Here is a 13973-nt window from a genome sequence, read left to right on the forward strand (position 1 = left end):
ATATATATATATATATATATATATATATATATATATGCTTTGAAGTTGGTGATTCACTCGTCTTTCCCAATATTTAGTCGATCGATCAGCATTTCTGTGTGATGCACCGTGACATGCGGAACAAATAGAATGAGGCCTAAAACACAACAGAAGTTTTGATGTTTTCCTAATTTTTGAAGCAAAGAAGGTTAGATTTAGAGACCGCGTCGCGGTCCTTCTAGACCAGTGTCTCTTTTGGCTGATCTCGCTGCATCCCTCTGACCAGCTCCAATCAGGGCCATTTGATTTTCATGACTGATAGTTGAACTCTGGCAAGATGGAAATACCAACGTGAGTGCATAGCAGTATGGGGGATTTTGGATGAATTGGTTGCGCCGATGTGGTTAAGAATAAACTTTCACCTGTTTTGGTATACCTCGATTGTCTTCCATGGAGTGTCATTGTGCTGGTGAGCTGATGTCTTCAATGCTGCTTGCCTCTTCATCAGTCTCAGGTGTTATCTCACCAATATTATATTGTCGTTGATTTGGTAACTCTCCTTTAACTGAGGCTTTTGGGTCCTGCTAGACCATGAATCATGCTTTCTCGAGTACCGTCCAGAGGATACAGGCTGCCTACTTTTCTGACATATAATCCTACCTAATGCGAACCTTTTGAATGTGTGCACTTAAAACACAAAGTTAAGGGCAACCTCAAGCTCGCATGCCACAACATTTCAATCTCATTGACCGTGCTCATACGCGATGATTTGATAGTAAAAATCGCATTGTGAACCTGCGTGCGCCGCCTGGATAATCAGTATGCGAACTTTACGGCCTTGGTGAATTTGAGGTCATGGCATCGACTTAATTATGGCCTACGATATGTAGACATTTTGTATACCATCTTGCTTTTTTTGAGATTTATAACTGGCTAAACCCAACTTTAGCTACGCTAGCTAAACTAGGGTCTCCTTTTTGTCAAATGAACTCGTACGCCGGTGTCATATTGCCTTTGAAAAGAATAGTCTTTGAGTGCGGGGTTGTTTAAGCCGTTACAAGTAAAAACCTCAAGTAGAAACCTCATTTGCACACAGTTTATGGGGAACGAACATCCAAAAGTGTCTCCTGGAACTTTCCTGGAAATTGTTTGACTATTAAGCAATGTTGAACATGCACTGCAAATGGGTTCACTGGTTCCCATATCAACTTTCCATCAAATTCAGAGACGGTGCACCTGACCAGACACTACTGGCATGTTACACCAGCAGTGTACCCCGTTACACCTTGTCGTACTAACTTATACTCAATTCATCTATATCGAACGAACATCTTACCTTGTTTCCTTTGGCAGATTTGGAGTAATCGAGATATTCTTCTATGAACCGGTTCATACCTAGTGTTTTCCGCATACCGTCTCTCAGTTAGTGACTTGTTTCTAACCCCGATAGTTGCTGATCGCATTTCCGTTTTCGTAGGCAATGGTCACTTGACCTTACTGTGCAGGCTGCCCTTTTCGCTGATAGTAGTTTCGTACTGCGCTGCACTTAATTGGCTGCTGGTAAATCAAGTTTTTGTTCTCGAATAGTTTCAGCAAACTCTCCACGCTAGCGTAAATTAGATAGGTCCTGAAGTCTTCTTGCTCAAAGGTTAGATGATGTTCGAGGTCTTCTGCTCATCAATGCCGCAAAAGAAAAGGTGTATCTTGTCCCGTTTCGAATCGCCGACATGCAGTTGTCTTCTCACCTAACAGTGGAGACGTGTGTTTGCAGCAATCTTTCGAAATACACTCCTTTACACGCTGATTTTATAGCGGAAGGCTCAATTGAATCGCAGCCGAATCTCTCGTTTATGATACTCCTCAACCGAATTTACTGCGCAAAAGCCGTTTCTTGTTTCGGTTGGTAAGGTACTTTAGATATCACAGTATGTTTTCTCAGCCGAATGTGCCTTTATTTGAAGAATATGACTCATTTTCAAATGAATGTAGTTCGCGAATTTCTTACGTTTTGGGTTTAAGTAGAATCTAAGGTTGACGGATACGCGGGGACCGCACCTGCCTGATGGGACTCATGGATCATGGGTTGTTGAAATGTTCTGTCAATTAAAAACAAATTCGGCCTAATCAGGGCGATTATAGTCTTTCTCGGGAACTGATCTGCTGTCTTACATTTGACTTGTGTAGTCGTATGATTGTATTAGGATGGGTATCATTACTCGCTAATAAGCGAATAGCAATTTGACATTTGCAAGAAGTACACGAAGAGGCTACTGTACTACTTCCACGGGAGGAACCAGTAAGCTGCTGACATTTTTATGCATAGAGAGACACCACATTTTCTAGTCCAAGTTTCGTTGCCTCTTCAACCTGGAATCAGAGTCAAAGAGGAAAAGAGCCGTGAACGACGGTGTTTTTTATCAGTTTCACTTTATGTTTACTACTGTGAAAAAGATCCTGTTGATATTGAATGTAGGATAGAAACTTGGTCTAAGGTCTTTCTAGTATCTGGTTGCGCAGTCAAGTGCGGTGCCTCCCTTGCAACAGGGACGGCCGTTCAAAGTGGTCTCTCCTGGGATTAGTCTATAATTTGAGGATCGATCAATTCCCTTGTGTCTCTCTGTTCGCTGATCGTCATTAATTAAAACGAACGCCCTTCGACTTTCCCATGATCTAAAAAATGAGTCTCTATCTTCCCACAGTGCTCGTGAGGTGCAAAGTGTCTGAAACTGCGTGAACATAGCCTTGATTTGTGACGTCTTCCTTGCGTGCACTGTGGATCCAAATTCATCTTGAAATGTTTATCTGATAGTTCGGGCCAAGGTAGTGTCATTAGTTTGGGATGAAGCATAGTTAGGCAGGATTTATGCGCAGCAAACTATATGGACAATCGAACCTCTGCATGGATTTGGGGGCGAAGTTATCCATCCTCCTTTTTATAGGTGCGATTCAGGAGTGCGTGAATTAAGACACACATTGTCTGCGAAATTACCTTCAGGAGGAAGCTAGTGGGAAGTTTCATGGCTTCACTAATTTTTCGAGGATACTTTTACCCTGAAATGAGAAGTTCACTACAGCATATAATACTAACGAAAAGATGTACTTTGGAACGAGCTTCAACCACCAGGCTCCCACTTGCCGAGTTGGCTACCTGGGATGTCCACATTCCGTCTCGTTCATCTATCTGAACTTCACAAGTGATTCGTGGGGTGTATCTGCATTATGGCTTAAAGGAAATGATGTACATGAAAGACATTTCAGTGTTTCTTGAATTCAGCAGTATTAATGGTTTTGTAGTGAAGTTCTGGTGATTGTTAAGGGACAGTACGTTGACCAGTTCTTGGCTAGCCACATTAATTGTTTGCCTGCTCCAAATCCGCAGGCAGCCGGTCTCACCCTGTTTGGGGCCCATCAAATTTGTGTAGAGCCACTCTCCAGCAGCACTTTACACTTTGTAGGCATGAAGTGCATACCAAACTGTGGGGAAGAATTATTTAGATCGCTTAATGTTGTCCGCGTTACAATGGCGTCAGGTTCAAAAAGAGCTTATTCTTCCGCGCGCTCGATATTTGTGGGCAAATGGCCTGGGAGCATTTCGATTCCACAGGCATTAGAGCCTGTTGAAATGTAAGGGTGAAAGAGGAGAAGTTTGCCCGACACTACTCTATGTTGTGAACTCAGGCGAGAGGTTCTAGTTAACCTGTCCGCGGAAGTTGGCGTATAGTACAGGTTCAAGAATTTACGGGGAACACGTTTGCTCCATAGACACCAAAGTGCCTGACGGTCCACAGAGTCAAAGACAGTTTTCAGGCCAAGGAAGGCCACGATTGTCGTTTACTGGGAGCATTGTCGCTGTTCCAGAATCTGTCTGAGAGTGCAAATGTGACCGGAATCTAGCTTGGTTTTAACGGATTTGTCTCTTCCTGTGTTTATTCAACCTGGGAGCGCGATGGACCAAGTGGTTAGAGCGCGAATTTACTGACCGGAAGGTCCGTGGTTTGAACCCAACCTCTACCTCTCGACTTCCCCTGTCTAGGCTTCGGCAACCTGGCAGTATCCCAGCCCTCGTGCCTCCTTCGTGTGGCATGGCAGTTAGGCACCGAAAGGGTGCTACAGCTGAACCTTTTTTTATTATTCAACCTTCGAAGGATAAGATCCGAGGGCACCTTTGATGCCACGGTGTTTTCACACAGCGTCCGCATATCCTATGTGAAGATAGTGACAACTGTCAACGTGCCCCACTCGGCCGGCATTTTCTATTCACTCCATTTCGCATGAGTGTTTTAGCAGACGAGTTAGTACCATGTTTGAGGAGGGCTGGGTACAGACCGTGCTGTCCTGGTTCCTTCTCCCCTTTCAGTACGGATATTTTGTATTTCATTTCTCCCGACGGCGGTTAGGGTTTTCATTCCATTCGCCTCTATGCACTCCTTCCATAGGCTGTGTTGCAGGAAGCCAACTAAACTGTTCTTCCAGTGTGCGTCTCTGCGAGTGATTTACTGTACCGTCTTCTTCATTTATCGTGTCACTGGACATTGTTTTCCTGTGGCCGGTCGATCGTATCATTTGGTGTGGGGCATTGTTGTTTCCGGTAGCCAAAGCCTTCTCCATCTCCTGGGCTTTCGACGTCCACGAAGGCTCTGGGTCTTTTGTTTGACCCTTCGCTACTTGACTTTTGAGGGATTTGTGCGCATCATCGTACTCGTTGCTTGTTGGTATAGATTTCCTGGCATTAATTAGAACCAGCGATCTTTAGTGGTCATGTCGTATCGAAGAAGTCGAGCAGACCGCACTGAACACTGCTAGCATAGTTCCTTTCACATTTTATCATGCTTCATCCACATACTCGCTACCAGTGCAGTGGTGGTCTACCGTAGCTCAGATGAATAGTGACCTCATCTCTTACTTGCCTGCTACGTGAGACTAAGACAACTTTGTGCAGACGGTTACTTCTGGTTGATCGTACACAATGTTCCATGAGTGGATTTCCGTATGGCATCGTCAAAAGAATCTAGCTACCCATATATGTCCTCTCCTTCATGCAGAACGCTTGGGAACAACGCCTCAAACAAGTGCTTGTACCACCGGCACCACCACCGGGGCCAATTATTCCAGTTTTGGTGATTGCGTGCAATCGTCCCTCAGTCAAAAGGACTGTGGACGCGTTGTTGAAGCATCGAAGCAACGTATTGCATTTGTCTCCAAGTCAATTCCCGATAACCGTATCTCAAGGGTGTGAAAGCCAACCTACTGCTGATGTCCTTGCTGCTTATGGTGACGTCATTTCCCTAATCAAGTTCAACTATCAATCACGGGAACCGCCAAACAAACGTTCAAGTACGTTTCCAGGGCGTGTGATTCCGTAGTTTTGTAGTTTTGTGAGCCTGCCTTTTGTTGCTGGTTGAAATGTCTATAGCTCAGCTGAGTTTAGCGTGCATGTTTTTTTCGCTGGTCTCTGTGCCTGCCCACGCGGTCCTGTTGTAACAACTAAGCTACTGGCTGGACGTCTAAGTACCAGTAACAAAGGTCAAAATCAGACCAGTATTAGACAAATCCTGTACTATTCGTGAATATCGTTCGATCGACAACCAGAGTTAAATTCAACCGGCCAGATGTTTACTGGTATTTGGGGTCGAAACTGCTCCTTTCGGAGGGTATTTTATCGGCCTCGAAAACCCTGATCTTGAAGAACCAGGTGCGGCGATTTCAAAGGGGAAGAATACTTCAACTTGATAGAAATGTACTGACTTTTCGAAGATATTTTGGACTCCGTGTGTAGTTTAGTCTCTCTACCGGATAAAATTCACACACATACTTCGAACGTCTATGTTTCCAGTTTGTTAATTCAAATGCATGATCCCTACATTTTACTATGTTAGCTTGTTCGAGGCGAACATACGTGTTACGCCCAAGTGATCACTCACCCATGGATTGATGACGTCAAACTGGTTATCGAAACAAAGTCCTTTCACTACACGTTCGACTATTTTTTATCCTGAACTCCTGGGGCTTAACTATGACCTTTACTATTTTGGTGGCTTTTTTTCTGTCTTAGCCTTAGTTTTCTATTCATAGAGCCGTTACCGAATCAATTTCGAATAAAATTTCACATGTACCAATGTTTTTGGTGCACAGCTCACTAATCATGCTATCTCTTCTAAATTGTTATTTCCTTCCTCAAAATTCGTCTGATCTGTTTCACTATAAGTCCGAATATTACCAATTGAGCACCATCGTTGAACAGTGTAACAGTTGTCCGACCGATGGGAACTGCCTTCCGTCCATTGGGATTGGTCTGGAAGCACAGCTAGCGAACTACGGTAGCCGGTCATGAGGCAGAGATCTGAACAATCAACCACTTGACCTCGGGACTACAGCTCCGTTCACATATCCGCATATCCCACATAGCTGCGCATGTCCGCCCATTGTCATTGTCACAACCGCCAGCTAGAACGGCTAATACACACACGTACGGTTAATCTAACTCTGACACGGTGACCAACTTCTTATTGACATCTATTCACTTGGCTCCCAAAGCCGTTGAAGTAGGTCAATCACGACAGCCTAAACGCCGTGTGAACGTTATACTCTACACCATTGTGTTTTGATTCATACAGTTTCTAAATTTATATTTCAGAGATTTTCAGGTATAATAAAGGGGCATTGCCTTACGGTAATCGTTTTTATTCTTTTTCCTGACGTCTGGAATGATGATACCTCGAAGTGCACTCATCCTCTCGAAGCAAACGTTTCTTCGACACAATGGATGATTGTTCCTTCTTGGGGAAGAGGCGACTGTCATTTTAGAGCAGAACACTTGAGATGTGCTATCAACCTGATAGCTCCTATTGCTACCTTCTACCCTCGAGGAATTTGGAACTATAAACGTCCACTGGCGACTCTTGTCATACCAGTATATAGTCGTCAGGGCTGTTGTCTCTTGAACAGAATAATCAAGAACATCTTCAAACAGTCCTAAGAAAAAGTCTTCACATGTACACCTCAGTCAGATTCTTCGATTCACACAGATTTTTCTTGCTTCCGAAGGGGTTTCATTATAATTACACAAGGCACATAAATTAGCTCATAAATTTTCCTCTTATACAATAGTGGACCTTTTTCCAGGTCGTGGTAATTTCTTGCAAGGCTGAATTCTTTCGCATCCCTAATACGTTTATTGAAGGCACAAAACACAATGCCTCTCCTGTGAACTCCTTAATGTTCCCTTTTTCCAATTTCCACCCAATGGCATACTCTGTACCACCGCAGAGCTGACCAGCTATCAGTCCATGACACAACATTACAAGTTCGCCCTGGACTACATGTTGTTTCAAAAGAACCATTCAGCGCTGATTGTGGTCGAGGACGATCTGGATATCGCCCCAGACTTCTTCGAATACTTTGCTGCCACTCTTCCTTTGTTACACAAAGACCCCACTTTGTTTTGCGTGTCCGCTTGGAATGATAATGGACGGCCGAATCTAATCGATGAACAGCGCAATGATGTAATTTACAGGTGAGGTTGATGCTTCTCCAGATGAAACCTGAGACTTGTACTTATTTTGGTCGATGTTGATTATCAACTACGTTGTGATCCATTCAGAAATTTGGATAGTCTTTGCATGAGACGAGGTGCTCAACGTCAGCGAATCAGACTTGCACGTTTTAAAGTCAGTCAACAGAGACCAGCGAAACCTAAGCATTGAGGAAAAGTTCCAGCTTCAAGTTTCATCCTGCTATACCGAGAAGCACCGCTCAAGCAGGATGCCGAAACGTAATTCAGAGGCTACTTCTGGGCAACCCTTTTATTGACCAATGGTCTAAACCGTCTGACTGCAAAAGACGCGTCTGTAAATGTAAATAATATGGGTGGCTGGCATCCGAATCGGATATACCGGCCTGTATACAGTAGAAGAGCTACGTACAGTTGGCGTTGAGCCGCATGTGATGCTCCACGTAAGCCCTTTGGGCCAATTTAGACCCGGGGACAGAAGATCAAGGGGGAGCTGACGTGCAAAGGCTTGTTGCCGGTCGTATAAATGATGAACAACAACAGGCCTCGGCATCAGTGGCTTTTTCATCATCGATGTACCGGCGTCATCCGTCATTCCCTTTGAGTTCTAGTGTACTACCTCCCCTCTCCCAGTATAGCGTTAATGGGAACCTCCCATTGGCACACTGTCAAGGTGTTGATGGATAAACTGGCTAAATTCCATTGGAACTTTGGTTAATGATGCCATCCTGAGGGTGACAACGTCAGGCATATATATATATATATATATATATATATATATATAATGCACTCCAACCTAAGTTGTATTCATTGGGCTTCAGCGTTGCACTAATCATGTGAGTTGTACAGGCCGGTTCCCATGAGTTCAGCCATGCCAGAAAGGTCGATAGGGAGCAGTCTGACGAATAGAAGCGCGTCCCTCTACTACGGCAAATGGTATTACGAAACAGTCTAGGGGACAGTAAGCCGTTTATCTGAGCGACCAGCACCTCCAGACTTATGTAATGAGGAATGCTGTCTTCCGTTGGGGAAGGCTATCAAAACTGCACATTCCAATCACCTAACCGCTGGCTGTGATCGCGGCCGCTTTGTTCATTATAGCTGAAGTTCTCCCACAAAGAGAGAATCTGTTGTTATTCACAAAACTCTTGCTGTGAACAACGTCATTACAAGTTAGTCTTTCATACTTGACCTGCCTGCGCCCCGAGACCTTGATAAGATCAAAAAAGGGGCGAAGTAGGTCGTGAGCTCTCAGAGAGTTTTCATCAGCCTGACGAATAGCGCGTTCCTTTAGAAAAGAGTTGTTTTTTGGTAATAAATTAAAGAAATTCTTCCGGGTAAAGTACTCCTTGTTATTTTTCCAGAAGTTAATCAAAAACGTCGCTTTGGTTCAAAGGAATCTCACTTTAATTGTGCAATGTTTATCGCTGTAAGGTGGAGCGAGACGGCTCAGTGGTTAGAGCGCGAATTTACTGACTGGAAGGTCCGTGGTTCGAACCCGATCTATACATCTCGACTTATCCTGGCCCTCGTGCTTCCTTAGTGTAGCAGCTAGGCACCGAAAGGGTGTTAAAGCTGAATGAATGGATATTAAGGTATGTTCGCTGGTGATTTTTTCACCATCTGATTGGATCCGTAGTGTTTGGGGTCGTCGTTCTTTGTTTGAAATGTCGGTCCGGTTCGCACCAGGGACCTTCCGCTTGGTCAATTCGTGCTTTAATTACTGAGCGTGTAGTTTAATTCGGCAACCACACGTCATTCGAGCATACTGCCTCCATATTTCTGTGCGAATCTAAAATATGATTCATATTCATCCGGTTTAGAACTGACTTCTTCCCGGGGCTCGGATGGATGCTGCTGCGTGAGTTTTGGCTGGAAATCCGAGATAGATGGCCAGATATATACTGGGATGAATACTTGCGTCAGGCCTACATACGTCGTGATCGGGCGTGTCTCCGTCCTGAGGTAGGCAGAACCACCACTTTCGGTCGCGACGGTACCTCATTGGGTCAGTACTTTGATAAATATTTGAAGACAATGCGGCTCAACAGTGAAAAGTTCGATTTTATCAACGCAGATCTCACTTACCTGTTGGAGCCTGTATATACCAGGCGTTGGAAATCGATGGTCTATGAACAATCGGTAGCCGTTCCTCTCGATGATCTTTTGAAAGACCGTCTGCCGGAATCGGACGCAAGTGTACTGGTAATATACACGAAGCCGGAAGAATTTTCCACCATTGCTGGACATCTTACCCTGATGCCAGACTTGAAGTCTGGTGTTAGTCGTACCGCGTTTCGGGGGGTTGTGCCGGTTTTCTGGAAGAAACGCCAATTGTTCATAGCCCCTCCCACTGACTGGAGTGGATATGTCTTATCCTGAAATCGGTGTGCTTTCCCCCACATGTATAAGCACTGTTTTGTCTCACTGTGATAGCAACTGTGATGAATACACGTAAGCTGCTGGAGAAAAACATACACACACGTCCTTATGTTTCTCGCAATTTTATCACCTGTTAGTACACCGTCCTCGAACAAGGTGTTTCCTAATCTACTGGTTTAAGTGCTTTCCCGTCTCACCAATTTACTTTCAATGGCTGTTTACCCCTCATGTACATCGTTCAGTCTCCCTCTTTGGCATATCTTTGATTCCCCGTGTTTCTTGGACTATTTTCAACGCAGCGTGCACCCAGGGTGCTTTTCTACTTTCCAGCAGTACTACCACTTGTTTGGATGAATCGTTTTTGGTTTATTTATGGGGTGGTTGAGTTATGTGCTGCGTTGCACCCGCATTTTCCCCAGCACTTGCAATTATTTTTGTTATGCTATTCTTTGACGAAATCAGAATACTGCATGTACAGTTAATGGGTTTCCGTGAAAACGTTCTTAATTCTGTTGAATTCTGTTGTGTTTCCTTCTCAACCGGCACTCACCCAGACGTTCTGGATTGGGTTAGCTCGATAACTATTCATTGTTTCCGTGAAAACGTTCTTAATTCTGTTGAGTTCTGTTGTGTTTCCTTCTCAACCGGCATTCACCCAGACGTCCTGGATTGGGTTAGCTCGATGACTATTCATTACTGATGTATGCGATTGATCATCATCAACATTTTCCTGTGACCTCTAGTATATCTCAGTCGAGTCGCTTCACTGGAACTTGGAAAGGCTCGACCGGTCGAATGAACTCAGTCGTGCCCTAATTACAGAGATTGGTGCAGGACTCCAAACCATCTGGGTTTCACATGGTTCCATTCTCGTTCTCAGAGGTGACCCATCGAGTAGTTGTAAACTCGAAGGATTTCGAAACCGTTCAGGTGCATTTTTTTGCTTTTACCAGGCCAATATGAAACCAGTGAACAAGGGTTATTCAGCAGGCCAGTCACAATCTTTATTGATCCATTGGAATTTTGTGAACTATTGATCAGTTGGTCGCCACTTCACACTCGCCAGGTATTTCGTGGTCGTTGTTTGGAATGCCAGAAGTAGAGTGGCTTATCATAAAACTGAGGTCACCCATGATCAGGCGTTACTTTGCTTTTCTTCCTTAGACGAATAGTTTTAGCACTCTTCCGGACAGCTGAAGTTCACCTAAATATCTCTGTTCCATGATACGATTTTCCCGTATCGAGCAACCCTTCGTAATGACTCTAACTTGACCATGTGGATGTGCTTGGCTACCCCGGTGTTTGGCCTGTTCTCTCTCCATAATACGACTGGATGTGGTTCGCTTTCTCGAGCTGGTAATATATATTGTATGTAGTGAGCGTTCGAAAGCCGGAGTGGAACTGGTTGTTGATATTTGGAGGGGAAAGAAAGCCATCACTCGTCTTCAAAGTGACCTGCAGACTTTTTGAACGCAGGGAACAGACCGAAATTCATCAATTAACATGGCGTCTGTCATTACTCACCTCGTGCTAAGACCTGGACCAATGAGTTAACTTCATTGACTAGGTGCTTGACGTTCGATAATCTGACTCTGGATTTGATCAGAGTTGGGTTAAGTTCGACTGTCGTTGTACGGAGTTTTTGTGGCGTGTGGTCTGTTGTTCGCGTCTCGAGTCTCTTGTCAGTTCCGTTAATTTATACACACCGCATCTACAGGTGAACTGATAAGTGCAATGAGTTGTAGATGAAGGTTAAGCTTCCATTTTGAACAGCAGCAACCCGTGTGTGTTCTTTCGTACACAAGTCGCTGCAGGGATGCTTTTAGTGTGCGTACAAGTAGGCCAAAGGCGTGAACATCAGTGTAAGTAGCATCAACTATAAATACTTCCTCGGTACTGTGAGTGACAGTTTCGGTTGATGAAGCGGTCAGGTTAGTCACTTGACCGCTGTGCATCTTTTAGCAAACGTGTTTCCTCCGCTGTTCTATCCGTGGTGCATATCTGTCTAGCTTTTTGGAATAGAGTAAGCACTAACGCACTTTTGTGTTGTAACGGGCAGAAATTCTTGAAGTTCAAATAGTGTGCAGTCCATGTAGGTTTTCGATGTACAAGGCGAAATTCGATGCCGGTGAACAAAACGTCTATAAATGGAGGTTTATCGCCTTGTCCCATTTCATAGGTGGTTAAAATGTTCTGATGGAGAGTAGATTTTCAGTCTGTCTCGCTGTTCGTGACGAACAAAGTATAATATAAATAAAATCTAATCAAGAGTAACTGTATATCGTCCCCCACTAATTGTCCTAGAAGAATTTCACGTAGCTCTTGCAGCTAGCTGGAAGACAAAACTTGATATTCTTGGTAGTAAACTGATGTCTTTGATAATAAGGATAGTCTGGCGGGACCTGGTTTAGATACCAGTTAACTGCGCAAAAAATCTGCAATTTCATTAGGGTTGGCTTTGGTGAAAGCAACTGCACATCATTTCGTGAGGCATCCATAAAGTGAAGAGGCCGCCAGGCACAAAAGACAATGGCAGCGTCATTTTCTCAACGGTGGACGATCGAAAGTTCTGTTTAGTGCGATTAGATACTGTTACAGCGTGCCGTTTGTCTTGCGTTTCGTAATGCTCAACCATCAGTCAGTGATGTTTACCCTGTGAAAGTTGGTTGGGAGAATAATTCCCCAAAAACATCGGAAAACCCTGTTAGTCTAAAAATTAGTACACATTTTTAAAACAAAGTCAGACTTTTGGTGAGCCACCTATGAACGTTTATGCCTCCTTACAGATATGTGAGGGTTTCCTTTTGGAGATTGAGTTTTTGGACTTTGGTATTTGGAACAAAACCCGCAGTTTTCGAACCTAGCTGATAGTAGAGGTTTCATTTTTAAGGTAAAGTTGTGGTTGAGGTAGAATTCCGAGCACATGGCTTCGTAATCATCAGTTCTTCTGCGATCGTCAATGAACAATCATCACCGAAACTAGCTGGTTGCACCACAGTCAGATGGCCTTCTAAATTTTCACCGATTGGTTAGGTCAACAATCCTACTTAGAGGTGCTGTTTGAAGCGAAACAGCTACTCAGACGTCAAAAACATTTCTAACCCAAGCAATCCCATGCGAATTTTCAGCAGGAGCCGACTATTCATAGATTGTCGTAGACAACCATCACTCGGTATTTCGCATACATCAGTGACTCGCGCGTCTTTGTTGTACTACTTTACAGTACACCCCATATATCTTATACAGATCAGTCACTAAGCCCCACTTATGTGTGTAACTGGGTCCATAATTTTCGTATGGGCCTCCTGATCTTACCATCAAACGGATGTTTCGTACCTGGGTCCATAATTTTCGTATGGGCCTCCTGATTTTACCATCAAACAGATGTTTCGTACCTCCCACCAATAGGCACTTACGACAAAGGTGTGCACCAGATTGACTGCTCCGGTAAAATGCCACCCGATGGTGACTGAATAATGATGAACCAATAGATCTCTTGTACGCTATCCACCGTTTTCGGTATACCTTTTAGTACGATGGCTACGAACACCACCTCATCAGTAAAATTCGCCTTCCGCTTTGTTAGCGCGGTTAGACTATACATCAAACAGCCATCAAATCAATCGCTGAGTGCCGTGTACTTGCACACCACACTTATTTCTGAGAGCACTGATATGTCACGATATGGCAGAGGTTTAAGGAGATCCGACGAAGCAGGTGCACTAGGCAGATTTCTGAGAAAAGACTGCGTTCATAAGTTTTGGCTCAAGGATGAACGTCAGTATCTCGACTGGAAAAAGCAGCCTCAGCACACATTAAAACAGGAGGCTGGATTATTGTGTTGTAGCCCGCGCAATGAAGACGAGAGAAAACATTTCAGGGTTAAATTTTCACTCCTCAGCAAAAGATCTGCAAATAAAACACCATTCAAATCACTTGGTAAATACAATATCATCATCATTTCGCTTACAACTAGTGTATGAAAGCTGGCTGAATCGATCAAAGTTGGGGACATAAAGAGCTCGAAAGGCGGGAAAAATTCAAGAGAATTGCCGCTCCATAACCATCTCCAATGTCTCCGTCGTGCGGTTTGACGACGATG

The 13973-nt window shown here is 44.1% G+C and overlaps 1 protein-coding gene across 1 annotated transcript in view; it reads left to right on the top strand.

The window, feature by feature from the left end:
* Positions 1-10363, top strand: part of T265_13020 (hypothetical protein) — a gene marked incomplete at both ends in the record, with an annotated part of 28099 nt that extends 17736 nt beyond the window's left edge. Inside the window, 3 exons of the mRNA XM_009166812.1 lie at positions 5022-5313; positions 7246-7492; positions 9313-10363. Of these exons, the coding sequence (XP_009165076.1) occupies positions 5022-5313; positions 7246-7492; positions 9313-9871 (1098 nt within the window). The remainder of the gene's footprint in view (positions 1-5021; positions 5314-7245; positions 7493-9312) is intronic.
* Positions 10364-13973: the final 3610 nt, after the last annotated feature.

Source organism: Opisthorchis viverrini (genome assembly GCF_000715545.1).
Source record: "Opisthorchis viverrini unplaced genomic scaffold opera_v5_32, whole genome shotgun sequence".
Taxonomy (NCBI): domain Eukaryota; kingdom Metazoa; phylum Platyhelminthes; class Trematoda; order Opisthorchiida; family Opisthorchiidae; genus Opisthorchis; species Opisthorchis viverrini.